Genomic DNA, 21,583 nt, shown 5'->3' with positions numbered 1-21,583 from the left:
TTTTGAGGAATCACAGTGAAAAGATAAATAAAATCCTGTTAAATAGATTTGGTATCCAAAAGGTGCCCCACTCATAAAGTAATACATTTTTATTAGTTTTTTTTTTACTTTCAACACTTAAGTTACGAGATCAACTTCAGATATATCTGTCGATTTTACGTTTGAACTATTATTTTCTTTGTTTTATGCTCTTTTGTCAAATAAAATGTTGATGTTTTTGTATGGCAACCACACAATATATGCAATATTTCCCACATAAAACATTTTAAAGTGAAATATTTGAAATAATTGGAGCCTTGAATAGGTCAATAATGCATTATATCATTGATTTGTATTATTTTTTTGAGCAATGGCAAAAAAATAAAGATACACAAAAGAAAAAAAACCAGCCTGCATGGCAGCTTTGGCGGGCCGGTAAACAATAAGCTGCGGGCCGCAAATGGCCCCCGGGCCGCACTTTGGACACCCCTGGTTTAATAGATGTCATCAGTGTTTGAACCTGACAGAACGGATGATGGTTGATCTTTGAGACTTAATTGCAGCGACCAGCAGAGGGCGCCATGCCTGAACGAGACCGACATGGTTGGGCGTGGCTTACCTCGGCGTAGATCTGATTCGGGCCTCTGGATCCCTGCGAGGACAGACATTGTCATCAAGCACGGTCAGAACCACTTTGACGAGCCGCGGGTTCGAACCTGAGGTCGGGCTGAGCAGCCAGAACTTCCGAATATCCCGTAACTTCTGGAGCCGCTGGATTTGCACTCGCAGGAAGCGGGAATGTCGTCGCCCCAGTCCTTGGGGCTGACCAAGCCGCAACATTGAGCCTGATGTCAAACACATGCTTTTAATTTGACGTGGAGGAGGAATAAAAGCCCCGACGTGCAATCACGTGACATTTACACTTTGCTGGATTTGCTCGAGCATTTTTCGGAATTCTTCTTGATCCATTTGTTGCTTGACGGCGTCCGAAGACGCGCTGCGGAAGTTGTCTCTGACCTTGTGGGGACACACACACACACACACATACTGGTTATTATTTGCAATGGGGACCAAGTTTTTGATCATCACTTGTGGGGACCACCCTTTCTACAGGTTGTGGAGGCATTAAAAAAATGGTGTAAAATGTCCACTGCCCAGTTAGCTCATACACGTCTTTAAATCTCTGGATTGATGAAGTAATGTGCTGATCATTCTTACTGGGGACCCTGGGGAAAAAGAGTTCATATGGTTCATGGGGACCAAATTTAAATCATTTTGCATAATTCACACACATTTGTACGTGACTACTGAGGACCATTAAAAAAATTTTAAAAAGTTCAAATTAGATGTTACTTTCCAGTAAACTTGTTTTATGGACCAAAGCTTAAAAATCACTTAGGCATCTTCAGAATGGATCTGACTATCATTTGAAAAGGTTTCCCTTTAGGGCAGTGGTCCCTAACCTTTTTGTAACTGCGGACCGGTCAACGCTTGAAAATTGTATTTTATTTATTTATTTATTTGTTTTTTTTTGTTTTTTTTGTCATAAAAAAATACAATCATGTGTGCTTACGGACTGTATCCCTGCAGGCTGTATTGATATATATTGATATATAATGTAAGAACCAGAATATTAATAACAGAAGGAAACAACCCTTTTGTGTGAATGAGTGTAAATGGGGGAGGGAGGTTTTTTGGGTTGGTGCACTAATTGTAAGTGTATCTTTTGTTTTTTATGTTGATTTAATAAATTATTTTTTGTATTTTTATTTTATTTTATTTTTTACCAATTGCCCGGTACCAATTTATCCACGGACCGGTACCGGGCCGCAGCCCTGTGGTTGGGAACCACTGCTTTAGGGGACCTGTTTTTTTGTCCCCATACCGTCAGAGTATGGTGACTGTGTAAACAGAGCGATGTCCCCATTAAGTATGCATTGCCAGAACACACACACACACACACACACACACACACACACACACACACACACACATACTGGTTATCATTTAGAATGGGGACCAAGTTTTTGATCATGACTTGTGGGACCACCCTTTCTACAGGTTGTGGAGGCATAAAAAAAAATGGTGTAAAATGGCCGCTGCCCAGTTAGCTCATATACGTCTTTAAATCTCTGGATTGATGAAGTAATGTGCTGATTTTGATTTATTTATTTATTTTTTTGATTAATTTTTTTTGTCATAAAAAAATTCAATCGTGTGTGCTTACAGACTGTATCCCTTGCAGACTGTATTGATCTATATTGATATATAATGTAGGAACCAGAATATTAATAACAGAAAGAAACAGCCCTTTTGTGTGAATGAGTGTAAATGGGGGGAGGGAGGTTTTTTGGGTTGGTGCACTAATTGTAAGTGTATCTTGTGTTTTTTATGTTGATTTAATCATTTTAATTTTTTTTTTTTTTTTTTTTTCTTGTGCGGCCCGGTACCAATCGATCCACGGACCGGTACTGGGCCGCAGCCCGGTGGTTGGGAACCACTGCTTTAGGGGACCTTTTTTTTTGTCCCCATACCGTCAGAGGTCCCCTAAAGGTGACTGTGTAAACAGAGCGATGTCCCCATTAAGTAAGCATTGCCAAAACACACACACACACACACACACACACACACACACACACACACACACACACACACACACACACACACACACACACATATACTAGTTATTATTTACTATGGGGGCCAAGTTTTTGATCATCACTTGTGGGGACCACCCTTTCTACAGGTTGTGGAGGCATACAAAAATGGTGTAAAATGGCCACTGCCCAGTTAGCTCATACACGTCTTTAAATCTCTGGATTGATGAAGTAATGTGCTGATCATTCTTACTGAGGACCAACGTTCCATCTAAGGTGCGCGCCTGCGCAATTGCGTACGGCTCACGCGTCCTCTGCGCACAGCAAATTAATGCCGCGCAGGAAATCAAAAATCCCATCTTAACTTTAAACAAAATAAACACATTACAATTTATTCTGTATGATTTTGCAATGCAACTCTGTGAGTGACAGGTGACAACAAGAGTGGCCCCAATCTTTGTCAACACAGTTCAATTATCGTCTGTCGAGACACTTTACGGACAGGAATTCCATCAATCCCTTTATTGAGCAAAACTGTTTGTAACCACACCAAAAACATGAGTAAAAAAACTTTTATCTATAAACACTGGTAATTTTCTGCCATACAAACCAGGCTTAAACCAACTTTGTCATCCGTCGTTTCAACAGAAGCCGCTCGCTCGCTCACCTGCACCAACACACGCACTCATGGCACTTAGCCAGTGCTGCGTTTATGGCCACACAAAAAGTGGGACAACCCCAACGCCACACAATGTGTAAATGCCAGGTTGTAACACTCTGACTCCTCAATCAGATGTGTGCTTATTTTACTGCCATTTATTAACAAATCTAAGGATATTATTCATGAAATATTGTCACTAGATTTCATAAATGCTAATAAAAAGATGTAATTTACAGACAGAAAGTTACAGGAACTAAATGTAATCTCTGAAAGGGGTAACATTTCTTTTAAAGGCAGGACCCGCAGCCAGACATACAATACTAGCACATAGGTCAGGGGTCGGCAACCCAAAATGTTGAAAGAGCCATATTGGACCAAAAATACAAAAACAAATCTGTCTGGAGCCGCAACAAATTAAAAGCCATATTACATGTGTCATGAGATATCAATTTAATTAAAAGGACTTAAAGGAAACTAAATGACCTCAAATATAGCTACAAATGAGGCATAATGATGCAATATGTACATATCGCTAGCCTAAATAGCATGTTAGCATCGATTAGCTTGCAGTCATGCAGTGACCAAATATGTCTGATTAGCACTCCACACAAGTGAATAACATCAACAAAACTCACCTTTGTGCACTCATGTACAACGTTAAAAGTGTGGTGGACAAAATGAGACAGAAAAAGAAGTGGCATAAAACACGTCCTAGAAAGTCGGAGAACTTTATACATGTAAACAAACTATACGGTGAGTTCAAGGACCGCCAAAATTAGTAGGACAAAACGGCGCTCGCCAAATACTCGAATCAGTGAAGCATGTTTAATATAAACAGTGTGATTTATAACAATTAGGGAGGTTTGTGTCATGTTTGTCCTCCTACAGAAACCATACTAAAACAAAAAAATTGATTTTTTTCCCCCCTCATCTTTTTCCATTCTTCATACATTTTTGAAAAATCTCCAGAGAAGGGCAAGACTGACCTTGTTCCTCAGCACCACCACGATGATGCCAAAGATCAGCATGATGATCATTCCCACGCCCATGAAGCCTGCAAACTGTCAACAACGACAACAACAACAAAAATCAAAAATTGGCACGTTGTGTAAATGGTAAATAAAAAGACAATACAATGATTTGCTAATCCTTTTCAACTTATATTCAATTGAATAGACTGCAAAGACAAGATATTTCACGTTCGAACTGGAAAACTTTGCTATTTTTTGCAAATATGAGCTCATTTGGAATTCGATGCCTGCAACGTGTTTCAAAAAAGCTGGCACGAGTGGCAAAAAAGACTGAGAAAGTTGAGGAATGCTCATCAAACACTTATTTGGAACATCCCACAGGTGAACAGGCTAATTGGGAACAGGTGGGTGCCATGATTGGGTATAAAAGCAGCTTCCGTGAAATGCTCAGTCGTTCACAAACAAGGACGGGGCGAGGGTCACCACTTTGTCAACAAATGCCTGAGCAAATTGTTTAAGAACAACATTTCTCAACCAGCTATTGCAAGGAATTTAGGGATTTCACCATCTACGTTCCGTAATATCATCAAAGGGTTCAGAGAATCTGGAGAAATCACTGCACGTGAGACATGATATTACGGACCTTCGATCCCTCAGGCTGTACTGCATCAAAAAGCGACATCAGTGTGTAAAGGGTATCACCACATGGGCTCAGAAACACTTCAGAAAACCACTGTCAGTAACTACAGTTGGTCGCTGCATCTGTAAGTGCAAGTTAAAACTCTCCTCCGCAAAGCGAAAGCCATTTATCAACAACACCCAGAAATGCCGCCGGCTTCGCTGGGCCCGAGCTCATCTAAGATGGACTGATGCAAAGTGGGAAAGTGTTCTGTGGTCTGACGAGTCCACATTTCAAATTGTTTTTGGAAACTGGACGTCGGAGGAAAAACTATTTGGACTGTTCTAGGCGCAAAGTGTAAAAGCCAGCATGTGTGATGGTATGGGGGTGTATTAGTGCCCAAGACATGGGTAACTTACACATCTGTGAAGGCGCCATTAATGCGGAAAGGTACATACAGCTTTTGGAGCAACATATGTTGCCATCCAAGCAACGTTACCATGGACGCCCCTGCTTATTTCAGCAAGACAATGCCAAGCCACGTGTTACGTCAACGTGGCTTCATAGTGAAAGAGTGCGGGTACTAGACTGGCCTGCCTGTAGTCCAGACCTGTCTCCCATTGAAAATGTGTGGTGCATTATGAAGCCTAAAAGGCTATGAAGCCCGTTAAAAGGAAAGGCCATGTAACACAGTGGTGAACATGCCCTTTCCCAACTATTTTGGCACGAGTTGCAGCCATGAAATTCTAAGTTAATTATTATTTGCAACAAAAAAAATAAATTTTATGAGTTTGAACATCAAATATGTTGTCTTTGTAGCATATTCGGCTGAATATGGCTTGAAAAGGATTTGCAAATCATTGTATTCCGTTTATATTTACATCTAACACAATTTCCCAACTCATATGGCAACGGGGTTTGTGAAAAAAACAAAACATGAAAGTTGTTGCTGAGTGAAGAAAGAGTTTGTACAAACCATCTTTAGTGCCAAGCCTCTCTCACTGCTTCCTGCGTAGATTCCCAGGCAGGAAATAGCGATCACGCCGATGGCAAACACCCACACCCACGCCATGCCGGGTGCCCCCACCGCTGACAGCTGCTCAACACAACAACACAATATCACAACGTTACCACTAAAAAATAAAAAACACTGATACAACATGAAAAACACAATGACACACCAACACTACCACACAATGACACGACAAAAACAACACGACAACACAAACACATCATTACACAATGACACAATAACGACAACACAATGACACAGTGACACAACGACACAATGATACAATGACAGCACAATGACACAGTGACACAGCAACACGGTGCCACAATAACACAATGACATGATGACAACACAATGACACAGTGACACAACAACACAATGACACAATAACACAACAACACAATGACACAACAATACAATGACACCACAATGACACAATAACACAATAACACAATGACATGATGACAACACAATGACACAATGACACAGTGACACAACAACACAATGACACAACAATACAATGACACCACAATGACACCGCAATGACACAATAACACAATGACACAGTGACGCAACAGCACAATGACAACACAATGATACAATAACACAATGACACAGTGACACAACAACACAATGACACAACAACACAATGACACAATGACAACACAATTACACAATGACACAACAAGACAATGACGCGATGACAACACAATGACACAATATCAAGGACACAATAAAACAAACAAGGGAACAATGTGACGATGACACAACCACACAAGACACAATAACACAATGACAACACATTGACAATAACACAACCACACAAGACACAATAACACAATGACAACACAATGACAATAACACAACCGCACAAGACACAATAACACAATGACAACACAATGACAATAACACAACCACACAAGACACAATAACACAATGACAACACAATGACAATAACACAACCACAGAAGACACAATAACACAATGACAACACAATGACAATAACACAACCACACAAGACACAATAACACAATGACAACACAATGACAATAACACAACCACAATGACAACACAATGACAACACAATGACCATAACACAACCACACAAGACACAATAACACAATGACAACACAATGACAATAACACAACCACACAAGACACAATAACACAATGACAACACAATGACAATAACACAACCACACAAGACACAATAACACAGTGACAACACAATGACAACACAATGACAACACAATGACAATAACACAACCACACAAGACACAAAAACACAATGACAACACAATGACAACACAATGACAACACAATGACAACACAATGACAATAACACAACCACACAAGACACAATAACACAATGACAACACAATGACAATAACACAACCACACAAGACACAATAACACAGTGACAACACAATGACAACACAATGACAATAACACAAACACACAAGACACAATAACACAATGACAACACAATGACAATAACACAACCACACAAGACACAATAATACTGTAACAACACAATGACAACACAATGACAATAACACAAACACACAAGATGCAATAACACAATGACAACACAATGACAATTAATAACACAACCACACAAGACAATAACACAGTGAAGCTTTTAAAGTCATTTTTTGTGAGCAGGTTCTGACTTTAATGTTAACAAATGACAATAAAATCTCGTAAAGCTCCTTTTTAAGTGTAAAATAAAATAACGTACTGTGTCTTTAAGAGTGAAATAAATCACTTACTGAGTCTCTAAGTGTAAAATTAAATAAAGAACTACCCTTTTAACGGTAAAATTAAATCACTTATTGTTATCTTAAGTGTACAATACGATCAAGTACTGCTTCTTTGAAGGTCAAATAAAATCACATACTGTTTCTTTAAGTGTAAAACAAACACACATACTGCTTCTTTAAGTGTCAAATAAAATCACCCACGGTTTCTTCAAGAGTAAAATAAAATCAAGTACCGCTTCTTCAAGTGTAAAATAAAATCACAGACTGCCTCTTAAAGCATAAAATAAAATCACGTACTGCTCCTTTAAGTGTCAATAAAATCACATACTTCTTTAACATTTTTAAGTGCAAAATAAAATCGCCTACTGCTGCTTTAAACATAAAATAACACTCACATTCTTTGTCTTTAAAGGTAAAATGGTCAAATGAAATCACGTACTGCTGTTTTAAGTGTAAAATAAAGTCACACACATTTTCCTTTAAGTGTAAAAAAAAAATCAAATATTTAATTTAATACAAAAAATCAAATACTTCATCTTTGAGGGTAAAATAAAATATTGTACTAGTCCTTTAAGTGTCAAATAAAATCACACACATTTTATTTTAAGTGTAAAAAAAAATCAAATAATTTAATTTTTATATATTTTTTAAATAAGGCAATACCGCGAAATGATCAAGTATGACACATAGAATAGATCTGCTATCCCCTTTTAAATAAAAAAATGTCATTTCAGTAGGCCTTTAAAATTGCACTTTATAAGTTAACCCGGCCGTATTGTTGCAATGTTAAGATTTCATCATTGATACCGTATATAAACTATCAGACTGCGTGGTCGGTAGTAGTGGCTTTCAGTAGGCCTTTAATACAAGTGTTGATGCGATACCTGAACCATCATTCAATTGATCAATTGTGACATTTATACACGAAGGTATAGCAGTCGCAATTTCAATTAAATCTTTTAGATACTTTTCTAGCGACAAAAGTCCTTGGCTTTTGGGTGTTTGTATGTAAGGGGTCACCAGACTGTAATTGGCAGAGACAACATAAGTCCCAATTGATGCTGCTGCTGCTGCTATTACCATCAGATGATGTGGAGGCCATGTTGTTTGATAATAGCTTACACTGAAAAATGCATCACATGAAAATAAAGTTGATGATTTTCAAAGTGTTAAATTAGGCCAGGGGTGTCCAAACTTTTTCCACTGAGGGCCACACACTAAAAATCAAAGCAAGCGAGGGCCATTTTGATATTTTTTATTTTAAAAACCAATTGAATATATGTATAAAAAATATACATTTAGGCCTCCACTCAGGCTTGATCCCGGGGACACCAAAGGGTTTTGGTAAAAAAAAATATTAAAAATGTGTCATTTTTCAGTATTATTATTATTATTATTATTATTATTTAAATCTCTAGATCAGGGGTCGGCAACCCAAAATGTTGAAAGAGCCATATTGGACCAAAAATACAAAAACAAATCTGTCTGGAGCCGCAAAAAATTAAAAGCCATATTACATACAGATAGTGTGTCATGAGATATAAATTGAATTAAGATGACTTAAAGGAAACTAAATGACCTCAAATATACCTACAAATGAGGCATAATGCTGCAATGCGTACATATAGCTAGCCTAAATAGCATGTTAGCATCGATTAGCTTGCAGTCATGCACTGACCAAATATGTCTGACTAGCACTCCACACAAGTCAATAACATCAACAAAACTCACCTTTGTGCATTCACGCACAACGTTAAAAGTGTGGTGGACAGAATGAGACAGAAAAAGAAGTGGCATAAAACACGTCTTAGAAAGTCGGAGAAAGTTATACTTGTAAACAAACTACGGTGAGTTCAAGGACCGCCAAAATTAGTAGGACAAAACGGAGCTCGCCAAATACTCGAATCAGTGAAGCATGTTTAATATAAACAGTGTGCTTTATAACAATTAGGGAGGTTTGCGTCATGTTTGTCCTCCTATGGAAACCATATTAAAACAACAACAAAAAAATTTCCTCATCTTTTTCCATTTTTCATACATTTTTAAAAAAGCTCCTGAGAGCCACTAGGGCGGCGCTAAAGAGCCGCATGCGGCTCTAGAGCCGCGGGTTGCCGACCCCTGCTCTAGATCAACATTAGGTCTATCTGTCAATATAACGTTTTTAAAGATTTAAGTTGTGTGCTCTTTTTATCAAAGAAAACCCCGTTTTTTATGGAAAAAACACAAAATATGCAATATTTTCACTCAATACAATTTTTAAGTGGAATATTTGAGATGATATAATAACAGGAGCCTTAAAAAGGTCAATAACACCATTGATTTTAATTCATTGTTATTTTTTGAGCGATGACACTTAAAAACAAATCACACTACAATTATTGGGGATTCAAAAGTGTCCTACTCATTAAAGTGTTAAAAAATAAATCCTACATTTTTTTTACTGTTTACTTTTAACACAATCTCGAGGTCCACTTCAGATCTATCCGTCAATTATAAGTTTTATTGTTGTTTATGTTTTTTGTTTGTTCGTTTTAGGCCCTTCTTTTAAAAAACAACAGCTCAGTTTTTTATATGGCAAACACAAAATATGCAACATTTTCCCCAAAAAATACCTCAAAGTGGAATATTTAAAGGCCTACTGAAATGATTTTTTTTTTTTTATTTAAACGGGAATAGCAGATCCATTCTATGTGTCATACTTGATCATTTCGCGATATTGCCATATTTTTGCTGAAAGGATTTAGTAGAGAAAATCGACGATAAAGTTCGCAACTTTTGCTCGCTGATAAAAAAAAAACCTTGCCCCTACCGGAAGTAGCGTGACGTCACAAGCGGTAGTGCTGCTCATAATTCCCCGTTGTTTACAATGGAGTGAGAGATATTAGGAGCGAGAAAGTGACGATTACCCCATTAATTTGAGCGAGGATGAAAGATTCGTGGATGAGGAACGTTAGAGTGACGGACTAGAATGCAGTTCAAGAGATATCTTTTTTCGCTCTGACCGTAACTTAGGTACAAGCTGGCTCATTGGATTCCACACTCTCTCCTTTTTCTATTGTGGATGACGGATTTGTATTTTAAACCACCTCGGATACTACATACTCTTGAAAATGAGAGTCGAGAAGGCGAAATGGACATTAACAGTGACTTTTATCTCCACGACAATACATCGACGAAGCTCTTTAGCATGAGCTAACGTGATAGCATCTGTCTCAAATGCAGATAGAAACAAAATAAATAAATCCCTGACTGGAAGGATAGACAGAAGATCAACAATACTATTATCAAGAGACACCGAACCAAACACTGGACATGTAAATACACGGTTAATGTGTATTCGACGCCTGTCGAAGCCTAGCAATGCTGTTGCTAACGACGCTAACTTAACAACGGGACCTCGTCAGAGCTATAAAACATTAGCGCTCCACCTACGCCAGCCAGCCCTCCTCTGCTCATCAACACCCGTGCTCACCTGCGTTCCAACGATCGACGATGCGGTCGGCGGCCCGGAGACGTAGGAAGTCAAGGTGAGTTTGCCGCTAGCACGTCTGCTACCCAACAAAGTCCTCCTTGTTGTGTTGCTACAGCCAGCCGCTAATACACCGATCCCACCTACAACTTTCTTCTTTGCAGCCTCCATTGTTCATTAAACAAATTGCAAAAGATTCACCAACACAGATGTCCAGAATACTGTGGAATTTTGTCGAAGAAAACAGAGCTCTGTGTATTGTGTCCAAAAGGGTCCAAACACTTCCGTGGACCTCGCGACGTCACGCGCATACGTCATCCTCCAAAGGCGTTTTGAACCGGAAGTTCCCCGGGAAATTTAAAATTGCACTTTATAAGTTAACCCGGCCGTATTGGCATGTGTTGCAATGTTAAAATGTCATCATTTATATATAAACTATCAGACTGCGTGGTCGGTAGTAGTGGCTTTCAGTAGGCGTTTTGAACCGGAAGTTCCCCGGGAAATTTAAAATTGCACTTTATAAGTTAACCCGGCCGTATTGGCATGTGTTGCAATGTTAAAATTTCATCATTTATATATAAACTATCAGACTGCGTGGTCGGTAGTAGTGACTTAATTGGAGCCTTGAATAGGTTAATAATTCATAATAATATTGATTTTGATTCATTATTATTTTTTAAACAAAGAAACAGCCTGCATGGCAGCTTTGTGTTATTAGAGTAAACATTGCAACATTTTCTTGTTACATTTCACCTGTTTGCTCTTATATACCACTTTTTACGTTTTTAATTTTTTTCAATCGTATTTTTCAAATGTGCCGTGGGGCCGTTAAAAAATGACCTGCGGGCCGCAAATGGCCCCCGGGCCGCACTTTGGACAGCCCTGGATTAGGCAGTAGAATGACAGTACATATAGATAAGCTCTTCTGTATGATTTTCACATTAGGAGAAGTCAGGAGACACAACAGCAGCCTGTCGAGGGACCAAACTATTATCACACTGTGTGGATAACAGTATCGGAGCCTTCTCTGTAAGATAGCTTTCTGTTTCTGTTGAAACAGAAAGCTATATTACAAGGGGGCACTGACTTTCTATACTTTTAGCTTTCTGTTTCTGTTGAAACAGAAAGCTATATTTCAGGGGGGAGGGGGTTAACACTGACTTTCTCTACTTTTACTAATGTTACAATGAAATATATCTGTAGCTTTACATTCTATCTGTGTTGAAATATATGTGCAATACATTTTGGTAGATAATGGCTATGTTGTTAATATAGGCTGACCATATTCTGAAATCCCAAAAAGAGGACACATATATGCGTGCCAAGGCGGGCAGCGCGCCAATGCCGGGACTAGGTGAAAATTTACCAATGATACTCCGAAATTGCTTTATAAATAATATATTTTTTTAAATAAAGCATTTTTTCTCCTCTGTTGACAGCAGTGTTGGCGCTAGGAATTTTCAAAATGGGGTCCCACGGGCCCCATCAAGTCATAAAAATGGGGTCCCACAGTAAATTTTTTGGGTCCCAATTTTTGTAAGCGTTTTGAAAACAAATGACAAATGTATGCTTTATCCTGTTGTATCTCACATTCTATATTGTGTTTTGGAAAAAGGTTGTCATAAACGTTACTTAATTCATTAAAAAAGATAATACAAAAGAAAACAAATATGTATGCATATGTAAATGTATTCAGTTATAAACATTCATTCACTTTCTTCTTTCCTTCATGGATCTAAACTTTACTACTGCTGCTAGTTTTTTATATGTTTTTATTTAATACGTTGTAGGCAGGCCTGGCCCTAACCAATCTGGCGCCCTAGGCAAGATTTTAGGTGGCGCCCCCCCACATCGGCAGTGAAGTGTATATACTCACAAGAAACCGAATAGCTTTGTCTTTGACCTTTTTTTTAACTTAAAGAAAGCAAATTAACATATTATATAAGAATGTTATGTTATGATTATCTTTAACCGAATCACAGCAGTGCTCAAATTAAAAAACAGCATTCCCTCTCATGTGATATTGCTTAATTAACATTAATGATGTGCACTTTAACAACTAGGCTTACAACTATACATAATATATAAAGGGGTGGAAAAGTGACTATTACCTGCAGGGCAAACATTAGCTAACCAGAAGGCAATAACAATGTCAACAAAAAACACCTGCTTAAAAGATCTAATACAAATGTCCCTGAGGAATGTAAGGTGGGAGTACTGTAATTACCTAACGTTACATTATTATTTTCCATAACAATTTAGCCCCCTCCACAATATTAACCCGACGTTAAAACAGAACTAGCTATTTATTGATTAGCAATTGCCGAATCATATAACATTAGCTTAATGCTAAAAAGCCAGGTTACTATCACATTCTGTAACAGACAAATAATTTCATGTAGGCTAACGTTACCTCCCTGCTACCTCTGTCTTTTTCTCGTTTCTCCTTCTTTTCTCTTTTTTCTTCCCTGTGCACCTGACAGTTTTGGCCGGTTTGACATCTTGTGTTGATTTTTTGATGTGGTAAGAGTCATGATACGGAAGGGAGGGGGCGCACCGTGCGGGGGGAAGGGGGGGCGTAATGTTGTAACAAATAATATTTCTATTAAATAGGCTTTACTTTGCATTTTAATTAACGTGGGATTATTTTTTGTATGTAGAAATAATAGTACCAACTTTTTTTTTTCTTTTTCTCCAACATTTGTGGCACTGGCGTGGCGCCCCCTGATGGACGGCGCCCTTAGCATTTGCCTATACGGCCTATGCCACGGGCCGGCCCTGGTTGTAGGTGTATTTATTTCAGTATAAAAGTGTAAAAAGTGTTTTGCTTGGGTCATGAAATGATGATAATGGTGTGCCAGGGCATACATACATTTTATATTTAACGCTTAAATCTCTGGAGTCTACATCAACTTCGAATCTATTCCTCATTTCAAAATGTTTTAGTTTTTTTTTATGTTGTTTTTTTTGTTTGTTTGTTTTCCGCCCTTTTTTGTCAAACAAAACTATGTTTTTTATGGCAAACACACAAAACATGCAAAATCTTCTACCAAAAATATTTTTCAAAGTGGAATATTTGATGTGAAGTAATCGGAACCTTTGATAGGTCAATAATTCATAATAACATAACAATGACACTTTGAAAGAAAGAAAAAACAGCTTTGTTTTATTAGTCAACATTGCAACTTTTTCTAAATTACATTTCACCTTTAAACTTTTTTATTTCACTTTTGTTATGTTTTTGTTCATTTCAATAGTATTTTTTAGAATGTGCCGTGGACCTTTAAAACATTAGCTGTGGGCCACAAATGGTGAAAAAAATTTAAAAAAAATTAATAATCTGCGTCCTTTCTGATTTCAATGCGTTAAAAATACACAAAAAGTGTGTTAACGCCAACACTGGTTGACAGTATAACAAAATAAGTCACACTTATATTCTGTAACATTCACAGTTTTGGAAAAAAAAAGTGCAGAGGTAGAAATATTCAAAATAACCTCTTGTATATAATGTAAACATAAATAATGCCTCAAAAGAAGTTCATTAAATTGAAACAAAAAAACAGCAGACGAGCTCTCGCCCTGCACAGCTGTTTTGTGCGTTGTAGTGTCAATATGGGCTTGTAGATCTTTATTTGCCACAGATACATACGTTCCTGCTTTGCACACAGTGCATTCAGCTTCCCATGTGTCAAAATTCCACAGTATTCTGGACATCTGTGTTGGTGAATCTTTTGCAATTTGTTTAATGAACAATGGAGACTGCAAAGAAGAAAGCTGTAGGTGGGATCGGTGTATTAGCGGCGGACTACAGCAACACAACCAGGAAGACAGAGATGGATAGCAGACGCGTTAGCCGGCGAACTCACCTTAACTTCCTCCATCTCGCCGACCGCATCTGTGATCGGGTGAAGTCTTTCGTCGCACCGTCGATCGCTGGAACGCAGGTGAGCACGGGTGTTGATGAGCAGATGAGGTCTGGCTGGCGTAGGTGGATAGCTAATGTTTTTAGCATAGCTCTGTGAGGTCCGGTTGCTAAGTTAGCTTCAATGGCGTCGTTAGCAACAGCATTGTTAATCTTCGCCAAGCTGGAAAGCATTAACCGTGTAGTTACATGTCCATGGTTTAATAGTATTGTTGATTTTCTGTCTATCCTTCCAGTCAGGGATTTATTTATTTTGTTTCTATATGCAGTTAAGCACGATGCTTTCACGTTAGCTCCGTAGCTAAAGTGTTTCACCGATGTATTGTCGTGGAGATCAAAGTCACTGTGAATGTCCATTTCGCCTTCTCGACTCTCATTTTCAAGAGGATATAGTATCCGAGGTGGTTTAAAATACAAATCCGTGATCCACAATAGAAAAAGGAGAGAGTGTGGAATCCAATGAGCCAGCTTGTACCTAAGTTACGGTCAGAGCGAAAAAAGATATGTCTTGCACTGTATTCTAGTCCGTCACTCTAACGTTCCTCATCCGCGAATCTTTCATCCTCGCTCAAATTAATGGGGTAATCGTCGCTTTCTCGGTCCGAATCGCTCTAGCTGCGTTGAAAACAATGGGGAAATATGAGGAGGCGATCAACCGACTACGTCACGCTACTTCCGGTAGGGGCAAGGCTTTTTTTTATCAGAGACCAAAAGTTGTGAACTTTATCGTCGTTGTTCTATACTAAATCCTTTCAGCAAAAATATGGCAATATCGCGAAATGATCAAGTATGACACATAGAATGGATCTGCTATCCCCGTTTAAATAAAACAAATTCATTTCAGTAGGCCTTTAAAGTGCTCTAATAAATAAATGATCATAAATCTGATCATTCCAGTATGTTTCTGATGCTCAAAAAACCTAAAATAGTTTGCCAAAAGTATCAAAAGTTAAGGTACACCTAATTTTGACATAGCCGCCATCTTGGAAATATGCCAATTAGGTGTCCAGACACACCCAATCATAAAGATGATTTTTCCATCGTATTTGTAATTGTCAAAAAACATGAAATAGACACCAAGTTTGGATTTGTAGCTCATGTGGTTCAAATGTAGAGGCAAAAGCGTGTTCAGGTGGCGGCCATATTGGATCGGCCGCTGTGGCGACCCCAAAGGTCACTGGCGCGGGCGCCCCAGCCAAATCATTTAAGTCTGCTTTGAGCTACACCTGGGCCAAATTTGGCGCTTTTAGACAAAAGTGAACGAACACACCCTAAAATCTCCCTAAGGGCCCCCACTACTACTCCTTTAAGTGTAAAATAAAATCACATACTTCATATTTTAAGGTCAAATAAAATCACGTACTACTCCTTTAAGTGTAAAATAAAATCACATACTACTCCAGCTCCCGCCATCAGTGTGTGAATGTGTGCGTGTGAATGGGTGAATGTGCAAATAGTGTCAAAGCGCTTTGAGTTCCTTAAAAAGGTAGAAAAGCGCTATACAAGTACGACCCATTTACCATTTACCATTCCTTTAAGTGTAAAATAAAATCACATACTACTCCTTTAAATGTAAAATAACATTTTGTACTACTCCTTTAAGTATAAAATAAAATCACATACTACTCCTTTAAGTGTAAAATAAAATCACATACTACTCCTTTAAATGTAAAATAACATTTTGTACTACTCCTTTAAGTATAAAATAAAATCACATACTACTCCTTTAAGTGTAAAATAAAATCACATACTGCTACTTTAAGTGTAAAATAAAATCACATACTGCTACTTTAAGTGTAAAATAAATCAATGTACTACTTATTTAAAAAGTAAAATAAAATCACATACTGCTTCTTTAAATGTAAAATAAAATCACATACTTCATCTTTTAAGGTAAAATAAAATCTTGCACTACTCCTTTAAGTGTAAAATGAAATCACACACTGCTACATTAAGTGTAAAATAAAATCTTGTACTACTCCTTTAAGTGTAAAATCAAATCACATACTACTCCTTTAAGTGTAAAATAAAATCACATACTACTCCTTTAAATGTAAAATAGAATCTTGTACTAATCCTTTAAGTGTAAAATAAAATCACACACTACTCCTTTAAGTGTAAAATAAAATCACATACTGCTTCTTTAAGTGTAAAATAAAATCACGTACTGCTCCTTTAAGTGTAAAATAAAATCATGTACTACTCCTTTAAGTGTAAAATGAAATCACATACTGCTACTTTAAGTGTAAAATAAAATCTTGTACTACTCCTTTAAGTGTAAAATCAAATCACATACTACTCCTTTAAATGTAAAATAAAATCTTGTACTACTCCTTTAAGTGTAAAATAAAATCACATACTACTCCTTTAAATGTAAAATAAAATCTTGTACTACTCCTTTAAGTGTAAAATAAAATCACATACTACTCCTTTAAGTGTAAAATAAAATCACATACTGCTACTTTAAGTGTAAAATAAATTAATGTACTACTTATTTAAGTGTAAAATAAAATCACATACTGCTTCTTTAAATGTAAAATACAATCACATAGTACTCCTTTAAGTGTAAAATAAAATCACATACTGCTACTTTAAGTGTAAAATAAATCAATGTACTACTTATTTAAAAAGTAAAATAAAATCACATACTGCTTCTTTAAATGTAAAATAAAATCACATACTTCATCTTTTAAGGTAAAATAAAATCTTGCACTACTCCTTTAAGTGTAAAATCAAATCACATACTGCTACTTTAAGTGTAAAATAAAATCTTGTACTACTCCTTTAAGTGTAAAATCAAATCACATACTACTCCTTTAAATGTAAAATAAAATCTTGTACTACTCCTTTAAGTGTAAAATAAAATCACATACTACTCCTTTAAATGTAAAATAAAATCACATCCTACTCCTTTAAATGTAAAATAAAATCTTGTACTACTCCTTTAAGTGTAAAATAAAATCACATACTGCTACTTTAAGTGTAAAATAAATTAATGTACTACTTATTTAAGTGTAAAATAAAATCACATACTGCTTTTTTAAATATAAAATACAATCACATAGTACTCCTTTAAGTGTAAAATAAAATCACATACTGCTACTTTAAGTGTAAAATAAATCAATGTACTACTTATTTAAAAAGTAAAATAAAATCACATACTGCTTCTTTAAATGTAAAATAAAATCACATACTTCATCTTTTAAGGTAAAATAAAATCTTGCACTACTCCTTTAAGTGTAAAATGAAATCACACACTGCTACTTTAAGTGTAAAATAAAATCTTGTACTACTCCTTTAAGTGTAAAATCAAATCACATACTACTCCTTTAAATGTAAAATAAAATATTGTACTACTCCTTTAAGTGTGTAAAATAAAATCACATACTACTCCTTTAAGTGTAAAATAAAATCACATACTGTTACATTAAGTGTAAAATAAAATCACATACCACTCCTTTAAGTGTAAAATAAAATCACATACTACTCCTTTAAATGTAAAATAGAATCTTGTACTAATCCTTTAAGTGTAAAATAAAATCACACACTACTCCTTTAAGTGTAAAATAAAATCACATACTGCTTCTTTAAGTGTAAAATAAAATCACGTACTGCTCCTTTAAGTGTAAAATAAAATCATGTACTACTCCTTTAAGTGTAAAATGAAATCACACACTGCTACTTTAAGTGTAAAATCAAATCTTGTACTACTCCTTTACGTGTAAAATCAAATCACATACTACTCCTTTAAGTGTAAAATAAAATCTTGTACTACTCCTTTAAATGTGTAAAATAAAATCACATACTACTCCTTTAAGTGTAAAATAAAATCACATACTACTCCTTTAAGTGTAAAATAAAATCATGTACTACTCCTTAAAGTGTAAAATAAAATCACATAATGCTCCTTTAAATGTAAAATCCAATCAAATACTTCCTTTTTTTAGGGTAAAATAAAATCTTGTACTACTCCTTTAAGTGTAAATTAAAATCAAGTACTGCTTCTTTAAGTGTAAAATAAAATCTTGTACTACTCCTTTAAGTGTAAAATCAAATCACGTAGTTCTCCTTTAAGTGTCAAATCAAATCACGTAGTGCTCCTTTAAGTGTAAGACAATGCTTGCCGAGACCTTGAGATGATTGTGAAACATCCGCTGAGGAGAAAAACACAATGGAGTCCCCGCCTCCTGGAGGACATATAAGTGCATGAAGGTCTTTAGATGGTTCTCATCTCATCAGCGTGTTTACGCCGTGCTGCTTTATGAGAGTGGAAAGTTTTGCTTTGTCCCATCTGAATCTGATTTCCCTCCTAAAGACTCGTCATGGAGTCTAACGTTCCCCTGGCAGCACACTTAATGAGGGGGCCCAGGGCCTAGGTGGGGGCCGACCAATCAGAACACATGTCGATTGTTTTGCTTTGGACCAGGAACAGCTTTTTTGTCTTCATTCTTACTACGTTTCCCGACAATGCAATTATGTAAGAAGAGGAAATAAGAGCCTGCTGTTGCTCCGAAGTACTTTTCTGTACTTTTTTTATTTTTTTATTCAACTTATTAAACCTGCTGCACTTCATTTTCACTACATGTCTATACAGTATGGAACTTTCTGCACTTTTTTTCTTTACCTATCAAAACATGTGACCCTGGCGCACAGGAAGAGAACCAACTTGGTTTTTCATGACTAAGTGTGAACAGTTTTTCCCATCAATAGGTTTCAAAATGTCCAGCTAAAATGAAAGCAAACCAAAACTAAATCCAATTCATTTGTTCCAAAATACATTTTGCAGAGAATAATGATAGTTTTACATGCAGAAAACTAGAGGTGTCCGATAATGGCTTTTTTGCCGATATCCGATATTGTCCAACTCTTAATTACCGATTCCGATATCAACCGATACCGATATATGCAGTCGTGGAATTAACACATTATTATGCCTAATTTTGTTGTGATGTATTAAACAATGTAACAAGGTTTTCCAAAATAAATCAACTCAAGTTATGGAAAAAAAATGCCAACATGGCACTGCCATATTTATTATTGAAGTCACAAAGTGCTTTTTTTTTTTTTAACATGCCTCAAAACAGCAGCTTGGAATTTGGGACATGCTCTCCCTGAGAGAGCATGAGGAGGTCGAGGTGGGGGGAGTACCGGGGGGTGTATATTGTTGCGTACCGGAAGAGTTAGTGCTGCAAGGGGTTCTGGGTATTTGTCCTGTTGTGTTTATGTTGTGTTACGGTGCGGATGTTCTCCCGAAATGTGTTTGTCATTCTTGTTTGGTGTGGGTTCACAGTGTGGCGCATATTTGTAACAGTGTTAAAGTTGTTTATACGGCTACCCTCCGTGTGACCTGTATGGCTGTTGACCGGAAGAGTTAGTGCTGCAAGGGGTTCTGGGTATTTGTCCTGTTGTGTTTATGTTGTGTTACGGTGCGGATGTTCTCCCGAAATGTGTTTGTCATTCTTGTTTGGTGTGGGTTCACAGTGTGGCGCATATTTGTAACAGTGTTAAAGTTGTTTATACGGCTACCCTCCGTATACTTGGTCAACAGCCATACAGGTCACACGGAGGGTAGCCGTATAAACAACTTTAACACTGTTACAAATATGCGCCACACTGTGAACCCACACCAAACAAGAATGACAACAGCCATACAGGTCACACGGAGGGTAGCCGTATAAACAACTTTAACACTGTTACAAATATGCGCCACACTGTGAACCCACACCAAACAAGAATGACAAACACATTTCGGGAGAACATCCGCACCGTAACACAACATAAACACAACAGGACAAATACCCAGAACCCCTTGCAGCACTAACTCTTCCGGTCAACAGCCATACAGGTCACACGGAGGGTAGCCGTATAAACAACTTTAACACTGTTACAAATATGCGCCACACTGTGAACCCACACCAAACAAGAATGACAAACACATTTCACACACATGTGTGTGTGAAAAGCCGTAGATATTATGTGCCTTTAAGGTTTATTGGCGCTCTGTACTTCTCCCTACGTCCGTGTACACAGCGGCGTTTTAAAAAGTCATACATTTTACTTTTTGAAACCGATACCGATAATTTCCGATATTACATTTTAAAGCATTTATCGGCCGATAATACCGGCAGTCCGATATTATCGGACATCCTTACAGAAAACTATTTGAAATATCTATGAATGATGAATGAAATGTTGAAATGAACATTTAACACCACGTTTAACTTAATTTGAACATGAGTAGAGAGGGAGGAAGCGAGGGGAGAGCCACCTTTGTACAAAACCGAAAAGCAGTGAAGTTGTCACGTTGTGTAAATGGTAAATAAAAACAGATTTGCAAATCCTTTTCAACTTATATTCAATTGAATAGACTGCAAAGACAAGATATGTCATGTTCACACTGGTAAACTTTGTTATTTTTTGCAAATATGAGCTCATTAGGAATTTGATGCCTGCAACGTGTTTCAAAAAAGCTGGCACAAGTGGCAAAAAAGACTGAGAAAGTTGAGGAATGCTCATCAAACACTTATTTGGAACATCCCACAGGTGAACGGGCAAATTGGGAACAGGTGGGTGCCATGATTGGGTATAAA

At 37.1% G+C, this 21,583-nt stretch overlaps 1 protein-coding gene across 1 annotated transcript in view; it reads right to left on the bottom strand.

Moving 5' to 3' along the window:
• Positions 1-21,583, bottom strand: part of LOC133662396 (23 kDa integral membrane protein-like) — a 32,825-nt gene that overhangs the window by 4,995 nt on the left and 6,247 nt on the right. Inside the window, exons 3-7 of the mRNA XM_062066356.1 lie at positions 5,804-5,923; positions 4,224-4,298; positions 901-996; positions 696-824; positions 599-631 (exon numbers count right to left, since the gene is read on the bottom strand). Of these exons, the coding sequence (XP_061922340.1) occupies positions 599-631; positions 696-824; positions 901-996; positions 4,224-4,298; positions 5,804-5,923 (453 nt within the window). The remainder of the gene's footprint in view (positions 1-598; positions 632-695; positions 825-900; positions 997-4,223; positions 4,299-5,803; positions 5,924-21,583) is intronic.

The sequence above is a fragment of the Entelurus aequoreus genome, linkage group LG12 (genome assembly GCF_033978785.1).
Source record: "Entelurus aequoreus isolate RoL-2023_Sb linkage group LG12, RoL_Eaeq_v1.1, whole genome shotgun sequence".
Taxonomy (NCBI): Eukaryota; Metazoa; Chordata; class Actinopteri; order Syngnathiformes; family Syngnathidae; genus Entelurus; species Entelurus aequoreus.
The sequence above is the reverse complement of the archived record's forward strand: the minus strand, read 5'-3'. Positions and strand labels throughout refer to the sequence as shown.